Raw genomic sequence first — 26,096 nt, forward strand, 5'->3', positions numbered from 1 at the left:
GGTAGGCAGGTTAGATAGGAGAGGGGGAGCTTTGACATTTACTTTCTTTGCTTTGGTTCCGTCCAGTCCCTTTCCCCATATTACCATGTAAAGGAAATAAATCCTAGTAAACGGTCAATTCTGCCCTTTGTTGTCCTTTCTCACACCTACAGTCCCATACCTATTTCACTTTGCGGGGAGTTGAGTTGCAGCAGGGTGTTGTGTTCCCTCTTCTCAGAGGTGTGCGTAACGAGGAGAGGAGGATAGATGAGCGGAGAGTAGTGTAGAGGAGAGAGGATAGATGAGTGGAGTAGTGGAGAGAGATGAGAGGAGAGTTGAGGAGACAGGATGGAAGAGGAGAGAAGAGTAGAGGAAAGAGGATGAGAGAAGAGGGGAGAGGAGAGGAGAGAGGATAGATGATAGTTGTGGAGAGAAGATAGGAAAGAAGGGAGAGTAGAGGGGTGAGGCGAAATGAGAGAAGAGAGCAAAGGAGAGAGGAGAGAAGAGAGCAAAGGAGAGAGGAGAGAAGAGAGTAGAGGAGAGCAAAGGAGAGAAGAGAGCAAAGGAGAGAAGAGAGTGGATAGATGAGAATAGAGTAGAGGAGAGAGGAGGGTAGAGTGGAGTAGTGGAGAGGATAGAGGAGAGAGGGGGGAGAGTAGAGTAGTGAGAGGAGAGAGAAGAGTAGAGGAGAGTAGAGATAGTAGAGTAGAGATAACAAAAAGATATACAAGAAAAATTACAAATCCTTGAATTAGCAGTCAAAGACTATCAGAATCCTGTAGATACCCCAATTACAGAAGAAGAATTATTGGAAAAACTATGCAATCTCCAACCCAAAAAGGCCTGTGGTGCTGATGGTATTTTAAATGAAATGATCAAATATACAGACCACAAATTCAAATTGGCAATACTCAAACTCTTCAACATTATCCTCACTGCAGGTATTTTCCCCGATATTTGGAACCAGGGATTGATCACACCAATCTATAAAAATGGAGACAAATTTGACCCAAATAATTACAGAGGAATTTGCGTTAACAGCAACTTGGGGAAAATTCTCTGCAGTATTATAAATAGCAGACTACATCATTTCCTTGACGAACACAACGTCCTGAGCAGAAGCCAGATTGGATTTCTAAAAAATTATCGTACAACAGACCACATTTACACCCTCCACACTCTAATTGATAAACAAGTTAACCAAAACAAAGGCAAAATCTACTCGTGTTTTGTAGATTTCAAGAAAGCATTTGATTCAATTTGGCACGAAGGTCTTTTTTATAAACTAATAGAAAGTGGTATTGGAGGGAAAACATATGATTTTATTAAATCAATGTACACTAAAAACAAATGTGCGGTTAAAATTGGCAACAAGCAAACAGACTTCTTCTCTCAGGGGCGGGGAGTGAAACAGGGCTGCCCAATAAGTCCAACATTATTTAACATCTACATTAATGAATTGGCAAAAACATTAGAAGAATCGGCAGCACCTGGTATCACCCTACACAACACTGAAATCAAGTGTCTGCTGTACGCAGATGACCTGGTGCTGCTGTCTCCCACTAAAGAGGGGTTACAGCAGCACCTAGATCGTCTTCACAGGTTCTGTCAGACCTGGGCTCTGACCGTTAACCTAAAAAAAACAAATATAATGATATTCCAAAAAAGGTCGGGAAATAAGGATGACAAATATAAATTCTATTTGGACACAGTTCTATTAGAACACACCAAAAACTACACATATCTAGGACTAAATATGAGCAACACAGGTAGCTTTCACATGGCTGTGAATGAGCTGAGAGACAAAGCAAGAAGAGCATTTTATGCCATTAAAAGGAACATCAAAATTGAAATTCCAATTAGAATCTGGCTCAAAATTTTTCAATCAGTTATAGAACCAATTGCTCTATATGGCAGTGAAGTATGGGGTCCACTCTCTAATAATGAATTTACTAAATGGGACAAACATCCAACTGAAATATTGCATGCAGAGTTTTGCAAGACTGTATTGCAAGTACAAAGAAAAACTCCAAATAACGCATGTAGGGCAGAATTGGGCCAATACCCCCTCCTCATTCGAATAGAAAAAAGAGCCATCAAATTTTACAACCATCTAAAAACAAGTGACCCTAAAACATTCCATCACACAGCTCTACAATGTCAAGAGATGAAACCAGAGAAGAGTCCCCTCAGCCAGCTGGTTCTGAGGCTCAGTTCACCAACCCAAACCAACCCCATAGAGCCTCGGGACAGCCCTCAGAAAATCTGGCCCAACCAAATCATCACAAAACAAAAAGAAAAATATATAACCTATTGGAAAGACACCACAAAAAATCAAAGTAAACTTCAATGCTATTTGGCTCTAAACAGACAGTACATGGTGGCAGACTATCTGACCACTGTGACTGATAGAAAACTGAGGAAAACATTGACTAGGTACAGACTCAGTGAGCACCGTCTGGCTATAGAGACCGGTCGTCACAGACAAACCTGGCTGCCCAGAGAGGACAGGCTGTGCTCACTCTGCTCCAGAGGAGAGGTAGAGACAGAGGTGCATTTCCTACTACACTGTGACAAATACTCAGACCTAAGAGCATATTTCTTTCCCAAAATTATAACTCAATACAAAGAATTTGAAACTATAAAAGATGAAGAAAAAATCAAATATTTATTGGGTGAAAAGCCAAAATGTGCAGTTTTGGCAGCCAAATATGTGTCCTCCTGCCACAACCTGAGGGACAGCCAGTGAAAAATGCAAAGTAATGTTGATAATATTTCCCATTTAGCTTAGTTTTGTTTTGTCTTTCATACCAGGTCATATGTCTTCTCAAGTCATATTGACACTGGTCTACTACTGTTGCTTTAATTTATTGTTGTTCTGATTAATATTGTTGTTGTAGTTGTTGTTAATGGTAATCCCATGTCCACTACTACTGTTATTATTGCTGTTGGTCCCACCATTTATTTATATATAAATATATATATATTTTGTATATATATACATATATATTTGATTTTGATTTTCGATATGTATACTTTGACAATGTAAGTAATAACGAACTTGCCATGTCAATAAAGTCAATTGAATTGAATTGAAATTGAATTGATAGGAGTAGAGATTAGAGATAGGAGTAGAGGAGAGTATTAATTAATCAGGTAACAGTATCTCACTAGTACAGGTGTGTCTTTGAGAGTTGTAGCCTCCAGGGCTGTGTCTTGTACAAGATCATAAGGAACCAAACCAACCACGATTTACTCTGACAGACGTACCAGTGAGTTTCACCACTAGATGGTGCCATGTAGCTAGTTAAAGGGAAGTAGGATCCTCTTCTTGTCCCAAACCTCCCTACTTGTTTACTGTAAGTGTGTGCATCCCAATAATATCTCCTTTCTCCTGAAGAGTGCACTCGTTCACTACTTCCCACAAATCTAAAATCATTGAATTGGTGGAGGCATGGACTTGTGGGAGTTTCCACCACCATATTTTTTTCAAATCAGAGAAGGGAAGTGAACAAGTGCACTTTGGGAGAAAGGAGAGACCATTGGGACATCGCTTGTGTAACCCCGCCTCCACCCTCTGTTTGATTATGCAAAACCCTCCACCTCTTCCTGTCTCTTGCAGCCTCTGGCCTCTCTTTCCTGGGTCAAACGAGCTGGATCAGGGCTCAAAGATACATGATGCCCCTGGAACGCCCAAAGTAGCTGTCCTCCGCAAATTCAAGCCGTGAGCAGAGACCTCTTATCATGACTGCTACTTTGTTATTGATAGAAGTCACTGCTTGTGCATAGCCTAACTTTCAGACATATTCTGTCAGTTTCTGGAAAAAGGGTCTATTTCCCCTTCGGCCAGGTCTCATACGATGCCCTTTAACTTCCAGCGGAGGAAAGGTAGTGGTGTGTCCCAGCTGTACCCAGTGTTCTGAGATCACTCTGTCTCTGCTGAACCTCATGCTGGAGTATGACCCTGATGACCTCGTCAGTTCCAGAGCCGCCCTTCAACACCTCGTCATCAGAGAACAACTGTGGGACATGTCTATGTTCCTATTCCCTATGTAGTGCACTACTTTTGACCAGGGCCAATAGAGCTCTATACTATATAGGGAATAGGGTTTCATTTGGGACACACAGCAAGACAGGTTTATAGATATACACTGCTCAAAAAAATAAAGGGAACACTTAAACAACATAATGTAACTCCAAGTCAATCACACTTCTGTGAAATCAAACTGTCCACTTAGGAAGCAACACTGATTGACAATACATTTCACATGCTGTTGCGCAAATGGAATAGACAAAAGGTGGAAATTATAGGCAATTAGCAAGACACCCCCAATAAAAGGAGTGATTCTGCAGGTGGTGACCACACACCACTTCTCAGTTCCTATGCTTCCTGGCTGATGTTTTGGTCACTTTTGAATGCTGGCGGTGCTCTCACTCTAGTGGTAGCATGAGACGGAGTCTACAACCCACACAAGTGGCTCAGGTAGTGCAGCTCATCCAGGATGGCACATCAATGCGAGCTGTGGCAAGAAGGTTTGCTGTGTCTGTCAGCGTAGTGTCCAGAGCATGGAGGCGCTACCAGGAGACAGGCCAGTACATCAGGAGACGTGGAGGAGGCCGTAGGAGGGCAACAACCCAGCAGCAGGACCGCTACCTCCGCCTTTGTGCAAGGAGGAGCACTGCCAGAGCCCTGCAAAATGACCTCCAGCAGGCCACAAATGTGCATGTGTCAGCATATGGTCTCACAAGGGGTCTGAGGATCTCATCTCAGTACATAATGGCAGTCAGGCTACCTCTGGCGAGCACATGGAGGGCTGTGCGGCCCCACAAAGAAATGCCACCCCACACCATGACTGACCCACCGCCAAACCGGTCATGCTGGAGGATGTTGCAGGCAGCAGAACGTTCTCCACGGCGTCTCCAGACTCTGTCACGTCTGTCACATGTGCTCAGTGTGAACCTGCTTTCATCTGTGAAGAGCACAGGGCGCCAGTGGCGAATTTGCCAATCTTGGTGTTCTCTGGCAAATGCCAAACGTCCTGCACGGTGTTGGGCTGTAAGCACAACCCCCACCTGTGGACGTCGGGCCCTCATACCACCCTCATGGAGTCTGTTTCTGACCGTTTGAGCAGACACATGCACATTTGTGGCCTGCTGGAGGCCATTTTGCAGGGCTCTGGCAGTGCTCCTCCTTACACAAAGGCGGAGGTAGCGGTCCTGCTGCTGGGTTGTTGCCCTCCTACAGTCTCCTCCACGTCTCCTGATGTACTGGCCTGTCTCCTGGTAGTGCCTCCATGCTCTGGACACTACGCTGACCGACACAGCAAACCTTCTTGCCACAGCTCGCATTGATGTGCCATCCTGGATGGGCTGCACTACCTGAGCCACTTGTGTGGGTTGTAGACTCCGTCTCATGCTACCACTAGAGTGAGAGCACCTCCAGCATTCAAAAGTGACCAAAACATCAGCCAGGAAGCATCAGGGGAAAAACCTTGCAGTATGTCTCTCCAACATTTGCAACATTGTTTCAATATTCAAATTCAACCTCCAGCTGTCCCATAGTAATGAACGTGTCGGGAGTCGGGACAAGACAGACAGGCACCGTTTCTCAGCTAGTCGAACTCATAAATCAGCTGGCATCATTTTTATGGATATTGTAATAAATACCATTTAAAATAACACAAGCATATTGCTATTACGTTGTTATAACTAACTTCTTTCAAAACAGGGTTTCTCACAAACTCATAAACAGATACAGAGACCCACACACACACCCAAGGACAGAGGGCTGACGTAAACCTTTCATAAACACTGATAAGAAAAGGGTGCTTGGGTCTGCATTTCACGAGATAAGACACACACACATACCCAAGGACAGAGGGCTGACATAAACCTTTCATAAACACTGATTAAAATGGGAATATCTACGCACACACAAAATCTCCTGCTTAGCTGAACATTTGGTAACAAAGAACTTTTGCTGCAAGACTCAGAAGGATGACGCCCAGCTCATCAGGACCAATCTGAGAAGACAACACCCTGTCCAGAACCAACCAGAGGACCAGAACTTCCAGACTCAACCTACTTTCTGTGCTGTATAAAATGTCTATGCACTCTGTTATCTGGGCTTTTTCTGGAGGTTCCTTATGAGCTAAATGAACGAGTCCGTATACGCTTGTACCAGATATCTTTACTCTTAAATTAAACTGTCGCTTGTCATACAATTTACCACCTTGTCTGAATCGATCCTTGACCGGCTCACCCTTCTCCATATCCCATTATCAACAATATAAATAAAAGTCAATTGAAAAAAGGTCAAACGAAATGAAGTGCAGCTAGTTTGCAGTCTTTCCAGCTTCAGTTCTAAGTGATTGTGTTAGCTGTGTTGTTGGCTGTGTTGTTGGCTAGCTCCTCTGAACAACAGCTTCAGTTCTAAGTGATTGTGTTGCTATGTTAGCTAGCTCCTCTGAACAAGTGTCCTGACGAGAGAGCACATTTCTATGCCAGGTGAAATCGCACCTCATTAGTTTGTTATGGATGTGTCCAAATAAATGTCACTAGAAAACAGCTTAAACAAATGCGGCTACTGTTGTTATTCTGACTGCACTGTTTGACGTGACTAAGTTAGCCGTTGTTGGCTAGCATTAAGCAAGGGGTAAGAACGTTACCAGCCCGTTGGGCAATGGAACATTTAGAACGAACGACTGGGTCGCGTCCATAGATACAGAACAAAAATACTTAATGACTGGGTCACATCTCTGGCAACCGAACCGATAGAATGAACGACCAGCCGGCTTCAGTAGCAACCTTAGATTTGTGTCAGGGCTATAGTATGAATACATTTATCAAAATAACATTTAATGAAAATATGTCAATCCTTATTTGAATATGTTCGTAATCTATTGTATAAAAGTGGTTTGCCCCAACAACACCTGTGCCAATACATACTCCAAATACCAGCTTCTCTGGCATTATCACTTAAATAGTGTACTTGTTAGTTGATTTCACAGGCATATTTCCATCTCTGGTTGGACAAAAGTTATATTCTATCCTATTCTGATAAAGATGATGCTGTCTTGTCCCTCTAGCCCAGAGGAGTCCCATCGCCAGGCCTTGGACAGCTGTATCACCCCCCTGGAAAGGACCAGTGGAGACCCAAAACACTGACTGCCTCACTACTCCCAGGCCCATAATGCTGGTGGTGTGGGAGGTGAAGACACAATGTGGTGGTTTAATACAGGTTCCAAGAAACCCTCAGTTCAGCTCTTTGTGAGCCACAGCTAAACAGTTGGTCCAACAGACTTGTGTTCAGCCTCAAGACTGACTTCATTTGAATTAACTACTGGGTCTCATGTGCCCATACAATACTACTAAAACAAACAGTGCTGAAGCTAAACTCATGAGAAGCATTTAGAGGAAAGTCCTCTGGTGACTGACTGTCCATTCAGCCCACTAGTAAAATACTGGAGGTCAGAGACAACAAGGTCTGTCAAAGCTGTTTAATAGGAGTCACACGGTGAGAAAAGAAAAACACTCCCACTGTTAGACCTTGGAGAATCCTTCCACTGCCTACCTGGGTGCTCTTCAGGGAGGTGAAACTTTCAGGGAAGCTTCGTAGCGCTACGATCATGCTTATAGAAATCCATTGTCAGCAATGGTTGAAAGATGACCTTAGAGCTACAAAACTTTAAGAAATGTAATGAATAGACAATTAGATTCCTTATTCTACATGACAGATATTCCCATATCTTTTTCACCTAATACATTTCGATGTGAACGTTTCACTCCCCTGAGCTAGCACCAGCACTCATACCACCAAGTATTGATGTTCATGAACAGTGTCAGTTGTCTGGTTCACACATTTTCGACATCAGTTCTGTCGTCATAACTCCTGTACCGTCATAGTCCACACAACCATAACCCCCGTTCAGTCATGTTTGTTATATACTAGGTAGGTAAGTGAATTCACACATTTAGAGTACTGGTGCCTATTAATGGGTGAGAGACCTATGTCAGCAGTAGTCTTCCATGTTTTACCTGAGCTCTGAGTGATGGCTGAATTAGACGGCTCCTATCTTAGCCTATGGCCCGGTCCTAAATCAACCTCTAGCACCTACGACCTGTGCCCTCGTGCAAATCTGAGAGGATTGGATAGGTATATAAACAATAGTGAAAATGTAATAAAGTGTTTCAGGGAAATGTGGTGCCATGTCTACCTACATAATCCAGGTCTCCGCAAGGGCATAGGGGTGGTTTTGGGAGTGGACAGGCTAGCAGCGACAGGCTAGCTTTCAGCACTACCTATTAGATAAAGAGGTTTCCATGGAGACAAACATATTAAGAAAAATACACCTGAATTCTCTTTATGTACAACAGAAAAGCAAAAACAACCTGCATATTCAAGATTAATCTTTAATATTATTATGTATATATTTTTCTGCATTAGAAATATCACTATTTTCTGAAATGAAGAACTTCCAACTGGTGTAATAATGATCATTTCACCCATAAATCATCAAAGTACAATATTTACATATAATACAGAGCCCATTTTTAAATCTGAAATAATATTAAAATAAATGTTCAATAGATATAAAAAGGTTTTCATTCTATTTATATTTTTAACAACCTTGTCAGGGGAGTCCTTGCACACTCCAAAATTGTAAAGCCATTCTCTAACTATTAAGTGCAAACAATTCTCATTTTGTTCCTTCTTTAAAACCCTATGATTGCAGCATCCAGACAGAGATTCCTCACATCAACCCAAGTGCATCCAAAGGCTGTCTTCAAATATCTTCTTTTTGTCCCATTATAATTATGAATTAAAACTTAACACAGAACAGAAGAAAAAACAATACCAGTGCAAAATACTCAAGCTGTGATTTTCTGATTTAAATTAAAAACTGTTTATTTTCTTCTTGTAGTTAAAGGAAGCGAACTCCTCTGGTCTCCCTTTGCTGTGAACATGAGATCAAACTGCACCAGGGTTAGTCAGGGATGAGGGACTAATGAGAAGAGATAGCACCTGTCCCTAAACAGCCCCTAACCCCTAGGCACTCAGGTAGATCTGAGGACTGGATAGGGGAAGAAATGTGGCTACTACCATATTGATTAAACCTATCCAAGTCTTTCAGATCTACACAAAAATGTCAGAGGTAGTAGTGGCTAGGGGTTGTGTTTCTGGACCGGGCTAGGCTATTAGAGAGTCTGAAAACAAGCCCGAGCTCTTCCAGGGTGTGTTTCTGGACCGGGCTAGAGAAGGTTGAGGGGGAACAGAGGTGGAAACAAATAAAACACAGCCCTGCAAGCCTCCTGTCCCTGAACAACAGTTTCAATGCTCATGGACCATTTCAAGCTTTCTGCATGACCCCTTTCAGACTGTGGACCTCTCCACCTACCCTCACTGGCCCACGTCAGCTATCTATCCTTCTATCTAAAGATGAACAGAATGAAAAGAGACCTTCAGTGGTGGTGATGGTGAAGGTGTGAGAGTGAAGAACAGCGCTACTGGGCTATGGTGAGGTGTGGCCAGGTCATCCTGTCCCGTCTGTCTGTGGTCTGGTGGAGCTCGGTTTAGTTTAGCAGCACTAGCACCAGGGCTATACTACAGTCCCACTAGGAGAGTTGGTCGGGTTCTGAGATGGCAGTAAGCCCTGCAGAGGAGGAGAGGGGAATGAGTTAGAGGAGGAGACTTTTTGGACACTCAGAAAGGAAAAACAATGTTAATTGAAACTTGTCATCAATGGGAAACAGTAGGTTACATCATCATAAAAAATATGTTTTTAGCACCAAAACAAATCCCTAACATTTCTAAATGGCCAATTAAGATCCTGGATTGATAACCATCCCTGTAAGGGTATCACAGTGGGCAAATGAGGATGCTGCATAGCAAACCTAAACTGCCAATCAATAGTCAATCAACATTTTCAGAGATCTATGAGAAGTGTCTAATCTAGGTGCCAGATGTCAAACTAGTGTCTAGAGGAAGATCTCAATTGCATACTCCTTGCGTCCTCATCTCCTTCTCAAAACCCATTGGAGGAGAAGGTCAGAGGGGCGGCAACTCTGGCTTTCTCATCCAATAGGTTTCGAGAAGGAGGCGAGGAGGATGCAATTGAGATCTTCCCTAGGGGTTGGAAGTGTCTAGGAGTCTAGACTCACCACTTTCCCAGGCCTGACATAGTGTTGAAAGGGGTAGGGGCCTAGACTCACCACTTTCCCAGACCTGGCATAATGTTGAAAGGGGTAGGGGTCTAGACTCACCACTTATCCAGACCTGGCATAATGTTGAAAGGGGTAGGGGCCTAGACTCACCATTTTCCCCAGACCTGGCATAATGTTGAAAGGGGTAGGGGCCTAGACTCACCACTTTCCCGGGCCTGGCCCATGTGCAAATGAAGCCCTCCTGGCAGGCTGTGACCAGACAGTCCTCCAGGAAGATTAACACAGTGAGTCTCTCATGAGCGATCTTCTTACACACCAGTGGCTCCAGCAGAGGAACCTCCTCCATGCGCGGGCACAGCAGCGTGCCCAGAGTCTTAGCGGCGTCCGCCTTGGCTGTCCGCGCCGCAGAGCTCAGTTGGTTGAGCTTGTCGCTGCTCTTGCTGCTGATGTGGCCCATGCTGTGGTTGCGTTTGTGGTCCTTCTCGTGGCGCTCCTTGCGTGTGTCGTGCAGCGACAGCGTGGCAAACTTGCTGACCCCGGTGGCGATGAAGGCGCTGTCGATGATGCTGCTTCCTTTGCTGCTCATGTGGCTGTTAGGCGTGGTGCTGCCCCCTGCGGGGCCAGTGGAGTGCGGCAGGCTGTTGGAGCGCGGCAGGGGGGCGAGGGTTGAGTTAGAGAGGGCGCCACTGTTACCACTACTGCTCACGGTGTTGTTGCCATTGGTGCCAGGTGGGTTAGTAGTAGTAGTAGTAGCAGTAGTATTAGAGGCCGACCCAGTAGCTGGGGGGCTGGTGGCACTCATAACGTTGGTGTGAGTTCTGGTGCGTGACAGGGGCAGGTGGGGGAACAAGATGTCCTCAGTCAGGTCCCACAGACACAGCTGGGTGTCCTGTCCCACCGAGCCGAAGCGATAGGTCACGCTGACCGGCCTGCCGTCTGTAGAGTTCCTCTTGGAGAGATGTGATTGGGAGCTGTTGGCCCGGTCCCGCCCACCTGCAAAATGGATCTGCTCGTGGAACTCCTCGTCGCTCCCGCTGAACTCTGCGGGCGGGTCGCTGTCCTCCACGCTGGTCGTACAGTGATCAAACGCCACTACGCTCACCCACGACTTGTGGCCGTGGCCCCTGGCAATCACCCTGCAGTCTGAGAAGGACCAGACTGTCACCAGGTCATCCTCCCCCCCAGCCACTATGTATCGTCCGTCCGGACTCCAGCACACACACAGCAGTCCACCGAAGTAGCTCTTCATTGTGCCGTGCAGCTCGGCCGCGTCAAAGCCGAACACGCGCAGGAAGCCGTCCTGACTGGCGCACGCCAGGAACTTCCCATCAGGGGAGAAGGCGAACTCGTTGAGTGCCCCCTCACCCACCGTCCAGCGCAGTAGGGGGTTGCGGGCCGACTTGCTCTTGCAGGTGTGCACGGCGTAGCCATCGCCCTGTTTGAGGAGCTGGTAGTGGGGTGGCGTGGTGCCACAGGTGTGCTCCACGTTGTACAGGTACAGGCTGCCGCTGGAGTGAGCCACCAGGAAGAGGCTCTCTGAGCCAGGGACCCACCGCACACATGTCACACCAGACTTGTCTATGAGTCTCTGAGGGTACAAGAGGGAGAGACGTCGACGTGAGTATTGTCAAACATGCATTCAAAAGAAAACATTTTAAACCGAGGACATGCTACCTGAACCGGTCTACGTTCCAATAGCGACACTACCGTAACACCTAAACGGATGCCCAACACATCGTGTGGATATGGGAACGGAACAGTCATATTCTAATTTGCATTTGAAAACAGTTTCCTCCCAGGAGAGGAAAGTCAACCACATACATTGATATTCAACCACAGGACACCCATCTTAGCCAGTCTGGCTAAAGTGAACTCTGCTGAACCCACCTCCTCATTGAAGAGCTTGCTGGTCTCCTTCTTGATAGGGTCGATGAGCTGCACCTGGCCAGCCGAGAAGCCCACCAGCAGGGAGACGCTCTCCGCCGTGGCCGTGAGGGGATTGAAGTCATGACACGTGGGCTGCGTTCCTTTGTAGATCCTCTTGTCTATGGGCTTGCTCAGGTCAGCAGCCTTGTGAAGAAACACAAGACACAGTCAGAATCACGTACAGCAATTATCTTAGTTCAACATACACCTCAGTGATTTTACAAGGCCACTCCTATCACTATAACACCTGCAGATAATGCACTGACCTAATGAGAATCAGTGGTAATGTAACAGTATAGGCCTATTAGCCAACTGAAATACAGACAGGAAAGCATTGGACCTCTTGTCTGCAGTGACGTCAAGTAGCCTCACCCCCACCACTTCCTTTACTTCTCTCCTTCCACCATCCTTCACACAACCCACAAAAACACATCCCGCTTCCTTTACTTCTCTCCTTCCACCATCCTTCACACAACCCACAAAAACACATCCCGCTTCCTTTACTTCTCTCCTTCCACCATCCTTCACACAACCCACAAAAACACATCCCGCTTCCTTTACTTCTCTCCTTCCACCATCCTTCACACAACCCACAAAAACACATCCCGCTTCCTTTACTTCTCTCCTTCCACCATCCTTCACACAACCCACAAAAACACATCCCGCTTCCTTTACTTCTCTCCTTCCACCATCCTTCACACAACCCACAAAAACACATCCCGCTTCCTTTACTTCTCTCCTTCCACCATCCTTCACACAACCCACAAAAACACATCCCGCTTCCTTTACTTCTCTCCAAGACTTCCACCATCCTTCACACAACCCACAAAAAAACATCCCGCTGACCTAGAAATCATTACCTAGCAAGTAGCAACATTCTGTCAAACTTGCCCAAGGACAATCATGTCAAGGGCATTAGAGGTATCGCATGTCTGCAAATCCAACTTTATTAGGCTACCTCAGAGGCACCAGACACCGGTCCTACTGCCCAGACAATCATTAGCCCCGGCAGAGAGCGAGACAGACAGAAAGAGAGACACAGAAAGAGAGACAGACAGAAAGAAAAAGAGCTGTCCACTCCAGTGGGGGAATATAGGTTACCTTGCAGTGCCAGTGTCTACCAACAGTTGTCTAGGGCAGAGACAGGCCTATGGGGAGACAACTTGATTCTAACCAGACAGATGCTTGTGTAAACACTGAGGAGGTAATGTCAGTTATTTTTAGATTTTTTTTATTTAACTAGGCAAATCAGTAAAGAACTAATTCTTATTTACAATGACGGCTTACCAAAAGGCCTCCTGCGGGGATGGGAGCTGGGATTTAAAAAAATATATATATATATAAATATATATATATTATCTGCAGGTGTTTATATATATATATATATATGACAACACACATCCCGACAAAGAGACAACACTAAATAAATAGAGACCTAAGACAACATAGCATGGCAGCAGCACAACATGGCAGCAGCACAACATGGCAGCAGCACAAAAGAACAGCTGTTGTCAAATTGCTGTTGTCAGCTGTTGTCAAATTCATAGGTGTAAAACATCTAAGAGCACTGGGTTAGTGGACAGCTGGTCGGTACTAGGCAGTTGGTGGTACAGTAGGACACTGTAGATGGATTTGAGCCCTCCGGAAATTATAGGCTAGGTTATCACTGGTAAGATGAGTAGCTATATTGATGATGAGGGACAATAGTTTTTCCTGTCAGCGTGAACTGACCAGGAAAACCTCCTGGCCCTAGTTTTATGTCTGGGGTCCAGACTTCAAGTGTTTCTTAGAAAATCCAGGAAACGTCCTGGCCCAAGGGTTGATACTGTAGGATCCAATCTGTGACTCTGGTGGTCTAACTCACAGTTTCCAAAACTAGATCCTAGGGCCCCCCCTGTGTGCACATGTTGGCGTTTGCCCGAGCACTACACAACTGTGTAGGGTAAACATTAAAACATGCACCCAGGGGGGGCAGGACTGAGTTTGGGAAACCTTGGTCTAACTGAGTGGAGGACCAACGGAGGCAGTGAGGGAGATAAGGCTATGTCATAAGACTGTTGACAGATCTGTCAGAGCAGGGCCAGCACTAATGAAATTAGGATCTTTTACACACTTCAATATGCCAAGAATCCATGCGGCTCCAAAACCCTGGACAAACCAGTTGCCAAAGCCCTATTCTGTCCACGGGACTTTTACTAATGTGAAACTCATAAGAGACAGGTCATTGATTTAGACTACGTCTGTGTCCCATCCAGTACAATATCCTGCTGATCTGTGTACCATCATCAGATGAATAATACCATGACAAATTCAATCACACACCAAGGGCCACAACAGGTGGCACAGATATGCTCCCGAACAGACCTAACTCTGAACTCCAGCATAACAGAGATAAAAGTGAGTGAGTGACTGCACACCGGGTCAGTGGCAAAAAATACCCATTTTGCCAATTAGGCAAGAGGATGCTTAGCCTTCTGCCTCCTTGTCATCAACTGAGAAATGTCCTCACAGACACTGCTAAAATATAATCCAATGCCACTATCAAATGAATTAGGATATTTCAACACAGACTAGGCTATGTCCTAAATCTTTGGTAATGAGCAAGAGACTGTAGGCCTATTCACAAAGCCGACCCACTGGGCTCGCTGACATCTCAGCTGTTTGCTCGGTTTTCTAGCCAGGCAGTAGCTCTGCTGTCCTATACCTGACGGGTATACTACAAAGCAGGACCAATGAGTTAGCCAGTTACCTTTGAACACCAGAAATTACTATTGATTTTCTGGTTCATTAAGAACGCTAAAATTAGATGTGTTTTTGGTTGTTTAGACAATTAGACCATGCCAATTTCCTGCTTATCTTTAAAAAAAAATAGTTGGGGAAGTTAACTCACTGGTTAACTCATTGGTCCTGCTTTGTTGAATACCCCTCTAGTCTTCACTGATTACAGGAAGGACTACAGAGACCTCAGTTCAGTCCAGTACCGTGGCTATTGCCAAATACCCCTATATACACCACATACCTCCAAAGTCTAGTGTTTAGCTTCTTCCAAAATCAAGCTTCTCTTGGTAACAGCAGAAAATCCCCTCCTGGATCAAGAGCCTTCCTGTCTAATATTTGTTTTTTGCATGCAACAAGTTGAGTAGCATTTGAGTTACTTGTATATCTTTATGAGCTGGTATGTCTGTCCTGCAGACAGACAAACTGCAGACTGTTTAGGTCAGAGAATGTATAAAATGTTTGCAATGTGCTCGTTAGCATTTAGTTAGCATTCTCTATGGGATGTTACATGTACGTGTTAGCATTGCTAACGTTCGGATAACAGAGGCTCAGTGGGGTTTGAAAAAATGCGTCAGTATGAAGGTACAACAATCTGGATACCGTCCAAGCCAACTAATCACTTTGCTAGATAGCGATAACTACTAAATTAGCAAACCAAATGCACAACTGCAGAGCCTTTAGCACATTTTAGACAGTTAACTTAATAGTTATAAGATATCTAGCTGGCAAACATTTAGTTGTGAATTCCATACTGAAACTATATCACCTAACGTTAGTGCTCTCTGCACAACAGTGAGTGAGTGACTCACAAGGCTCTGGTCCCTCGTTGTTGTGTGCTTGTAAACAAACACCACGTGACTGGGGCCTACCGGTAAGCTTCATAATGAAACATTGTGACAGGTGAAATTATTAACATATTGCACAAGTTGACTGCAGGTATTTACTTGAAAAGTAGCTACAAATATTCAAATGTATTAAAAATGTTCGAAGATAGTTTCAACGGTATTGAAAAACCATCCCATGGCTTTCCAAATACTCCGGTATACCACTAAAACCAACATCCATTAGTCAGAAACACTTGCAAAAATAGAGGTGACAAACTTAAAATATCTTACAATCTCCCACACAAATCTACTCCGTCCTCGAAGTCCCCCATGTTAACACCAACTAGGCCAACACAGCATGTGCTAGAAGCAGTCCAACATCTTCCTCATCATAACAATAGAAATGACCGAGCAGCAACAACACAAGATAAGTTAATGGTGTCTGACAATGTGATGTAAGTTTCACTTGTCTTATGTTTTGAACAAGTTTAGAGATGTGAGGACAAACAATAGGACATATTATCATCGTCATTATCACGAGATGCCTTAAACAGCTCGATGCAGTGACATCATCCCTGCCACTAACAGACCCAGACAGATCACTTGCATAACATCATCCAGAAACACAGCTCACTTCCAACCAAACACACTTTCACAATAAACAATACCAAGCTGGCTTTGGGGCCTTGAAGGACTAGCATAGGACACATAACTAGTTGTCTATACAGTAGTTGACTATTCTATGATCGCAAAGAACCTGTGCAGAGTAAATAAAACAAGAGCACTAAAAACACACCACTGTTGTCAGTTATCACTCTAACCTCAAAATACACAATATGTATATTACTTAACGTGTCGCATTTAACGTACTCTGCAAATGCAGAAGATGTCAATCAACATGTCAGAACTGAAGACGGGCAGTTCCAAGGTTAAAGTGCGCATATTCACATAGCTAGAGAAAACAAACAGTCCACTAAGAGGCCATTCACTTGAATCGAACCGGTTAGTTGGCTAACTAGGTGAGCGATATGCACATACCAGGACTTCTCCACTTGGTGCGGGCAAAACAAACTGTGGCGATGCTACTAACTAGCTAGTTAGCCACCAAAGCTAAGTGGCCTACTCTGGCTAGCTATCTGCGCACGTCAGTGAAACTTCCAAACTGGACAGCACATTACTATGCATTTGAACACGCACATTAACTTTAATAATAAAAGTTGTCATCTTTGAGTGCTGTTTACCTTTCTTACGCCTTTGTAGATGTAAAAGTACAGTTCCCGGCCCACATTGAAACAGATTCTGTCGCCGTTGCCTGACTGGTCGTTCACGTTCACGAATGAGACTTTTACCGGATTTGAGCCCTGTGAATTAAAAGGCACCCTGTTAGGGCGGCTATATTCGGAGTGAGTGAGGAGTTTATAGACACCTTCCCGAGTGGTGAATTGAGTTTTAATTTCGTTCATCTCCTTCCCTCCTCCCTCCGCAGCCATCTTGGAAATTGGCGTTCATCCTGTCCAAAACCCGGATCTTACCAACGATATGTATACAACCTGGATGATAGACCGATGCGGGGTATTAAAGCCACCGCGCAACCATCTTGGTACCCCTCCTCCGTTTAAAAAAAATATATTTGGAAGCTATATAAATGCATGAATTAATGTTTAAACTCATTTTTGGCACATTTATTATATTACAGAGACCTTAATGCATAGTTTTAAATTGTATAATGTGAGCTAAACATTTAAAAAATAATATATACAGTACCTGTCAAAAGTTTGGACACACCTACTCATTCAAGGGTTTTTCTTTATTTTTTAAACTATTTTCTACATTGTAGAATGATAGTGAAGACATCAACACTATGAAATAACACATATGGAAACATATAGTAACCAAAAAAGTGTTATACAAATCACAATATATTTGATATTTGAGATTCTTCAAAGTAGCCAACATTTGCTTTGGTGACAGCGTTGCACACTGTTGGCATTCTCTCAACCAGCTTCATGAGGTAGTCACCTGGAATGCATTTCAATTAACAATGTGACTTGTTAAAAGTTAATTTGTGCAATTTCTTTCCTTCTTAATGCGTTTGAGCTAATCAGTTGTGTTGTGACAAGGTAAGGGTGGTATACAGAAGATAGCCCTATATGGTAAAAGACCAAGTCCATATTACGGCAAGAACAGCTCAAATAAGCAAAGAGAAACGACAGTCCATCATTACTTTAAGACATGAAGGTCAGTCAATCCGTAAAATTTGAAGACCTTAGAAAGTTTCTTCAAATGAAGTTGCAAAAACCATCAAGCGCTATGATGAAACTGGCTCTCATGAGGACCACCACAGGAAAGGAAGACTCAGTGTTACTTCTGCTGCAGAGGATAAGTTCACTAGAGTTACCAATCTCAGAAAATGCAGCCCAAATAAATGCTGTCACTGAGTTCAAGTAACAGACATATCTCAACATCAACTGTTCAGAGGAGACTGCGTGAATCCGGCCTTCATGGTCAAATTGCTGCAAAGAAACCACTGCTAAAGGACACCAATAAGAAGAAGAGACTTGCTTGGGCCAAGAAACACAAGCAATGGACATTAGACCAGTGGAAATCTGTCCTTTGGTCTGATGAGTCCAAATTTGTGATTTGTGGTTCCAACCGCTGTCTCTTTGTGAAACGCAGAGTAGGTGAACGGATGATCTCCGCATGTGTAGTTCCCAACGTGAAGCATGGAGGAGGTGTGATGGTGTGGGGGTGTTTGCTGGTGACACTGTAAGTGATGTATTTAGAATTCAAGGCACACTTAACCTGCATGGCTGACCTGGCCTCCACAATCACCTGACCTCAACCCAATTCAGATGGTTTGGGATGAGTTGGACCGCAAAGTGAAGGAAAAGCAGCCAACAAGTACTCAGCATATGTGGAAACTCCTTCAAGATTGTTGGAAAAGCATTCCAGGTGAAGCTGGTTGAGAGAATGCCAAGAGTCTGCAACGCTGTCATCAAGGCAAAGGGTGGCTACTTTGAAGAATATAAAATATACTTTTTTGGTTACTACATGATTCCATATGTGTTATTTCATAGATTTGATGTCTTCACTATTATTCTACAATGTAGAAAAAAAATAAACCCTTGAAAGAGTAGGTATGTCCAAACTTTTGACTGGTACTGACAGAGCATGCGCTCCTCAGTTGAGTCCACAACCAACGCGCTAAAAGCTTCAATGAGTTAATACTTCAGTTTAGAGAGAAAAGTGAGGAATTTGGTGAGGCAAAATACATTTATAAACCCTCGACAAAATGCATGTAATAGTTTGTCTAGCTAGCTAAACGTTCTAGTGGAATTGCATGGACGTATACTTTCTTATTGTGGAGAATGCGGTCCTTGAATCATGGTTTACCTTAGCCCAAAGGCCGGCAGATGACGATATTGAGTCGTTTCATCGTACCGTCCAAAGGCAGTTTATGAAACGTGAATGAAACTGTGTATGACGTGAAACCATCCAAAGGTAAGATGAAATGGCTCAATATCGCCACCTGGAGGCCTTTAGGCTAGGTAGACCATCATGCGAAAAACGCTCGTGAATGCTGCAAATGTCGAAGTCGTTCTAAAAAAGTAATCCTTCAATTTGGATATGACCATTTTACAATTGTGAAAAGTATATTGTATGTTGTGGATATTCATATTTAATTAATTTGATCGAGCCTACTACATTATTTTCTTCTGTAGCCCATAGATACCTCCTGCTTTACTCGTCTGTTGCTAATAGTGCCATCCTCTGGGCAGTCTGCTCAAACACACATGCCGGAGAATTCTGGTCTTTTCCATCATTTTCTGTATGTTCATGATTTGACATTTGTCTTACCATGATGACTGCTACAAATTGAGACACGAGTTGCATCGTACTGCATTCTCCATTATATACATTTTCTCATTTCAAATCAATCAAATCAAATTGTATTCGTCATGCTTTCCTAAACAACAGGTGTCAACTAACAGTGAACTGCTCACTTACGGCCCCTTTCCAACGATGCAGAGAAAATAGCCTACTCATGTTGCACTCAAACAAAATCAACATATTGCACATCTTGTTTATATCATCATTATAACTAAATCAGCAGTAGTGTCACCATTAGGACACAAAAAAGCCCCTCTTGTTGGGGTCAAAACACGCAAAAGAGTGTCTTTCTATAGACATGCATGTGTATTAAGGATAGACAGGATCAAAGACTGTGGAAGTAAACTCTGTAGCCAATCTCTCAACACAGTTTCCCTGGACCTGAACCATTACTCGAACACATCAGCTATTCTTTCTCAATCTCACTGGACAAAAAAAGACTTGTGGCCTGTTATCTTTTCGGAGGCCTTCTGCCCTGCGTCTGTCTGTCCGAAGGGTTCTGGTGGGAGCAGGTGGTTGGAAAGGCTATGCTGACAGGCAATGGGGGTGTATGGTGGGGCCTGCTGGGCCAGGCCTGACACACGCTATCAGGACGGCTCTGGCCCCTGAGTGACAGGCACCCCTTGTGACTGTGCTGCCCTATAAGGACACATGCGGTTTACGGCGACGGACACCTCACAGCTCTCACTATCACCCTCACCCTACTGGTCCTTGCTTTAGCCCCCCCCACTCTTACTCTATACTGTAGTGGGACTGGGCATTCCTTCTGGAAGCTTCTGAATGGGAGCTTCGAGAAAGCGCCCCTTGTATAAAAAGACAGGAGTAGGCCCAGGGGTCCTCAGATACAGCGAGTGAGAGGACATTCACCTGAATCCATAGAGGATTAGGACCAGTGAAATACAGAGATTTAAATACTAGATTCATCTGCAAAGGAACAGCAGAGACACTCTGAGATTCAATCTACAGCGATCAGAAAACGCCAAGTGAAGCACAGGAGCACATTCTTATCTAGTCAAGGTAAGAGGGAGATAGATGAAAGGCAAACCAAATGAATAGCTACTTGTAACTCAGGAGTGTAAGGAAGGTCAATAGAAAATATTCTGGAAATACATTATGCATTCATTTTATACTCTATACTCTATACAGAATAATGTATATTGGGGAAGATTTGAACTGTATTAATCTGAAATTGCATTAAATCAGTGGGGAGAATTTAACAGACAGTTTTCCTGGGTCTGGTAGAACCCTTTGTGTGAGCACGCCAGGAGATGAGCACATGGAATATGACCCTGGTTAGAGGGAGAGAGAGACATGGCAGCTGAAGAGAAGGAAGAGAAGAGAGGCTTGGCAGTTGGCACAGAGAACAATTACAATCAAGTTACCTATAGCAAGTTATTAAAGAATGCAATTATCAGACCTCAAAGTGTCTTAGACCAGAACCTACATGATTAATATAGTCAGTTTGAAGCCAAGGGCAATGATGGATTCATAGATGCGTTGATCTGGAAAAAGTAGTTTTATGAAGCCTTGATCGTTTTTATGGATAAGATGCTGCTTTAGGAAAAAGTGTCTTCAATGGGGAAGAGTGTTAATGGCATTTGACGAATACTTCTCAGTATATCAGTGCTTTAAAACAATCAGGACTTTTAAGACCAACTATAATAGTTTTGCTGAAATTAAATAACACACAAAACCCTATAGTAGAGAGGACAATTCCATGCTGAAACATAATAAAACTCAACATTTTTCTATTCAAGACAAAAGTCTTACATCATCTTAGTCACATTCACATGGCACCACTACAACTGTTGGCAAGGGGGTGTGAAGATTCTGTAAACTCCACCCTCTTTTCAAATGGCAGAGGCCTTGATTGACAGATGGGGCCTGTGCAACAGGAGCCTCTGATGGAGGGCTGTAACAGCTGCCTTTCTTCCTCAGCACTTCTATCCCTCATTGCCATGTGGCTGACTAGACTTGAGGCTTTCTAGAAAATAATCAGGTGTCTCTGGATGTTAAAAAACTTTAAAAAGGCAACTTTTCCTGCAATGACTATTTGTAAGCTACAATAAGGTTTATTTTCTTCTATTGCGCTGAAGCAAGACTTATTGCAAAATGCAGCAACAAGCCTAAAGTGCTTTTAAAAAGCATGTCTTCTGAAAAGCCTTAATAGAAGGATATTCAGCCATTCTTAGGATAATAAAAGTACAATTAAAGATCTTTCAATGTCTGCCATTTTGTTTCTCCAGATGCCAGAGATAGCCAGCCACACCATGGAGGAGGAAGTGGAGACCTTTGCCTTCCAGGCTGAGATCGCCCAGCTGATGTCCCTGATCATCAACACCTTCTACTCCAACAAAGAGATCTTCCTTAGGGAGCTCATCTCCAACTCCTCAGATGTGAGTAGATTAATCATAACGCTAAATTGTCCCATGTAACATTTTACCTTAGTAACCAACCACTCATACACTGCACTCTGAGCCAATAAAGAAAACAAGTTATAGCTCAGAGTTAGCATGCTAACCACATTGTTAAATTAGCTCAAGCTATCAACCAAGAGACTTCTTTTTACCATTGTGACCTCTTTTTTTCATGTTCTGACAGGCTTTGGACAAGATCAGATACGAGAGCTTGACAGACCCCACCAAATTGGATTCCTGCAAGGACCTGAAGATCGAGGTCACCCCTGACCTGCGCACTCGCACCCTGACCCTGGTTGACACTGGCATCGGCATGACCAAGGCTGACCTGATAAATAACCTTGGAACCATCGCCAAGTCTGGCACCAAGGCCTTCATGGAGGCCCTGCAGGCTGGAGCTGACATCTCTATGATCGGGCAGTTCGGTGTGGGTTTCTACTCCGCCTACCTGGTGGCTGAGAGGGTGACCGTCATCACCAAGCACAACGATGATGAGCAGTACATCTGGGAGTCTGCAGCTGGTGGCTCCTTCACTGTCAAAGTTGACACTGGTAAGCCTTTTCAACAGTATTGATTAATATGCTACTACAAACACCTTTCTCCAATACAACACTATAAACCCTCTTCCTGCATAAGTTGAATCTGCTGTGCATCAATGTCATTCTAAAGGTAGTAAGCCTAGATCCAATGTGTGAGTCTGATTTGTCCGATCTGAAGGTGAGTCCATTGGCCGTGGCACCAGAGTGATCCTGCACATGAAGGAGGACCAGTTTGAATACTGTGAGGAGAAGCGCGTCAAGGAGGTTGTGAAGAAGCACTCCCAGTTCATTGGCTACCCCATCACACTCTATGTAAGTTCTAATAGAGCTCTATATTTCTTTAGTCGTAACAAAATATTGGGGAGATTAACTGAATTATACTGTATAAACTAGGAAAGTAACCTGTCGATAATAGTGGACCCAAACATTGCTCCCTATAGTAGGCAAATCCTAAAAAAGTTTGAATAACATTAACCTTTTCATCAAGGTGGAGAAGTCTAGAGAAAAGGAGGTGGACCTTGAGGAGGGAGAAAAGGATGAGGAGGCTGATAAAGATGCTGCAGCTGAGGACAAAGACAAGCCCAAGATCGAGGACGTCGGCTCTGATGAGGACGAGGACACCAAGGACAGCAAGAACAAGAGGAAGAAGAAGGTCAAGGAGAAATACATCGACGCAGAGGAGCTGAACAAGACCAAGCCTATCTGGACCCGTAACCCTGATGACATCACCAATGAGGAATACGGAGAGTTCTACAAGAGTCTGACCAACGACTGGGAGGACCACCTGGCTATCAAGGTGAGTCTATGATAGCAACCCGAAAACTCAACCCTTATGGGTTTATCTTGATCCAACCTATGAATTAATATATTATTAGGACTGTATGAGTCAATGTTTATTTTTTTATTCCCACAGCACTTCTCAGTGGAGGGCCAGCTGGAGTTCCGCGCTCTGCTCTTTGTGCCCAGGAGGGCTTCCTTCGACCTCTTTGAGAACAAGAAGAAGAAAAACAACATCAAGCTGTATGTGCGCAGGGTCTTCATCATGGACAACTGTGACGAGCTGATGCCAGAGTATCTCAGTGAGTACTGTTCCTTGAACCTTTCATGGATACCTCCTGAGCACCTCACACAATCAGGACTTCAAGTAAAGCTGTAAGTAAGATGTCTGACCAATTGTCTCGGTCGTTCTCTCCAGACTTCATCAAGGGTGTGGTGGACTCTGAGGATCTCCCCCTGAACATCTCCAGAGAGATGCTGCAGCAGAGCAAAATCCTCAAGGTGATCCGCAAGAACCTGGTCAAGAAGTGTATAGAGCTTTTCATCGAGCTCTCAGAGGATAAAGATAATTACAAGAAGTTCTACGAGCAGTTCTCTAAGAACATCAAGGTACATTCTTCCTCCCTTTGAAATGGCTTTTCCAAGGTACCACAGATTTTCTCCCAAACTTCTCCTTTTTGAGGGAGCTTATGCTTTAACATCTTCCATCGTGCCTTTTAGCTGGGAATCCATGAGGACTCTCAGAACCGCAAGAAATTGTCAGACATGCTGCGCTACTACACCTCCAACTCCGGTGATGAAATGGTTTCCCTGAAGGACTACGTTTCCCGCATGAAGGACACCCAGAAACACATCTACTACATCACTGGTGAGCTGCCCTACATTTTTTCTCTCCATTCTTTTTCCTTTGTTAAATCAATGTTACTTAATGTTACTTTTTAATGTTAAAACTTGTGTAAGAAACAGGGCAATCCAACTGTTAATAACTGTGTATCCTCTTCTAGGTGAGACCAAGGAACAGGTCGCCAACTCTTCTTTTGTGGAGCGCCTCCGCAAGGCCGGCCTGGAGGTGATCTACATGATTGAGCCCATTGATGAGTACTGTGTCCAGCAGCTGAAGGAGTACGATGGCAAGAACCTGGTCTCTGTGACCAAGGAAAGTCTGGAGCTGCCTGAGGATGAGGATGAGAAAAAGAAACAGGAGGAGCTGAATTCTAAATTTGAGAACCTCTGCAAGATCATGAAGGACATCCTGGACAAGAAAATTGAGAAGGTACAAGCACAATTTACCTGAACCTAATGCCTCTGCAAAGTGTCTTCACCTTTTAATATCAGACCACTTACAACAACCGTCACTATGACTACTAATCATCTGTTTTCAATATTGACAGGTTTCAGTGTCCAACCGCCTGGTCTCCTCCCCCTGCTGCATTGTGACCAGCACCTACGGGTGGACAGCCAACATGGAGAGGATCATGAAATCTCAAGCTCTCAGAGACAACTCCACCATGGGCTACATGACAGCCAAAAAGCACCTGGAGATCAACCCAACCCACCCTATTGTCGAGACCCTGAGAGAGAAAGCTGAGGCCGACAAGAACGACAAAGCCGTGAAGGACCTGGTCATCTTGCTGTTCGAGACTGCTCTGATGTCTTCTGGATTCACACTGGACGACCCTCAGACCCACGCAAATCGCATCTACAGGATGATCAAGCTTGGCCTGGGTGAGTTGATCAAGCTTATTCGCCCTCAACTTTTGACTTGGTTGATGGGGTTGAAAGGCTCCTCCTAGAGCAATATACAGACAGGGCTGCAAACACCAAGTAACTGACAGAAATATCATGGTAGTACAATGGTAAGGAATATGGCTTTTGCTTTTCCCACCCTTTGGCTGTCTGAATAGCAGTTAGTACACCAACTGAAGATGATTTTCTAATGTGGGCTATTTCTTCCCCTCTACAGGCATCGATGATGATGACTCAGCAGTGGAGGACATCCTCCAGCCCAGTGAGGATGACATGCCTGTCCTGGAGGGAGATGATGACACCTCTAGAATGGAGGAAGTTGACTAAAGATATTACAGAAGTACATTTTATTTCTCCCTTTTAACTCTTTATTTTGTAAGTACATTTTTTTGTGTCCCAAATGACTTTCAAATGGACATTTTCCATGACTGTCGAGCTGTGGGGAAAGTATTGAATTTAATCAATCATAATTAATCAATACCATAATCATATAGTATACCGGCTGCCTATTCACATAGTATATAGTATACCCTATTCAACTGTACTTTAATAATAGGCTATTTAATGTCAAGTCAACAGGGATTTGACTTGTCTTTTTGTAACTGTGAGCTATTTTCTATGAAAAACGACAAGATTTATAATAAAGATTTATTTAGAAACATATCTTACATTGTCTCCTTCTGGTTGATGAATCCTCTTTTTCAAATAGTCTGGATTATTGTGATGTCAGGCATGTTTATAATTCAACACAATTTAATATCTCAGAGATGGATGAATGGACTATTTATTTTGCATCACCTTACCCTCTCCTAAGTGCTCCCTGTATTGACAGTATTTCACATCTTGTTTTCTTGTGAATTCTTTTGAGTTATCATGATGATGAACATGCCATGATATTGTCGTGGAAATTCAACACAGGGACACTATATTGGTATGTACTGTACCAATGACTTTGTTTATATGAAGGTATGAACCCTGATTTTTTTTTTTTTTTAAATACAAAATTAACCCTGATATCGCCACGCCCATAAACCCGCCTTCGCAGAATTGAATGC

The 26,096-nt window shown here is 43.8% G+C and overlaps 2 protein-coding genes across 3 annotated transcripts; one reads left to right on the top strand and one right to left on the bottom strand.

Annotated features, from left to right (window-relative positions):
* Positions 1 to 7,463: 7,463 nt before the first annotated feature.
* Positions 7,464 to 17,190, bottom strand: LOC120019133 (WD repeat-containing protein 20-like). Of its 2 annotated transcripts, none has more exons than XM_038962406.1 (4): positions 16,913 to 17,190; positions 12,031 to 12,213; positions 10,460 to 11,731; positions 7,464 to 9,632 (listed from the first exon to the last, which is right to left on the bottom strand). In XM_038962406.1, the coding sequence occupies exons 1-4, from the start codon at positions 17,159 to 17,161 to the stop codon at positions 9,579 to 9,581; spliced, it is 1,758 nt and encodes a 585-aa protein (XP_038818334.1). In that variant the 5' UTR covers positions 17,162 to 17,190; the 3' UTR covers positions 7,464 to 9,578. The 2 variants fall into 2 exon arrangements, with proteins under 2 accessions (XP_038818334.1, XP_038818333.1); XM_038962405.1 differs by having other exon boundaries at positions 10,346 to 11,731.
* Positions 17,191 to 20,411: 3,221 nt separating this feature from the next.
* On the top strand, positions 20,412 to 25,704 carry LOC120019134 (heat shock protein HSP 90-alpha 1). Its single transcript, XM_038962407.1, has 11 exons — positions 20,412 to 20,579; positions 21,809 to 21,958; positions 22,164 to 22,530; positions 22,697 to 22,830; positions 23,006 to 23,314; positions 23,432 to 23,597; positions 23,714 to 23,904; positions 24,016 to 24,163; positions 24,300 to 24,568; positions 24,687 to 25,020; positions 25,259 to 25,704. The coding sequence occupies exons 2-11, from the start codon at positions 21,809 to 21,811 to the stop codon at positions 25,366 to 25,368; spliced, it is 2,178 nt and encodes a 725-aa protein (XP_038818335.1). The 5' UTR covers positions 20,412 to 20,579; the 3' UTR covers positions 25,369 to 25,704.
* Positions 25,705 to 26,096: the final 392 nt, after the last annotated feature.

Source organism: Salvelinus namaycush, chromosome 24, assembly GCF_016432855.1.
Source record: "Salvelinus namaycush isolate Seneca chromosome 24, SaNama_1.0, whole genome shotgun sequence".
NCBI lineage: Eukaryota > Metazoa > Chordata > Actinopteri > Salmoniformes > Salmonidae > Salvelinus > Salvelinus namaycush.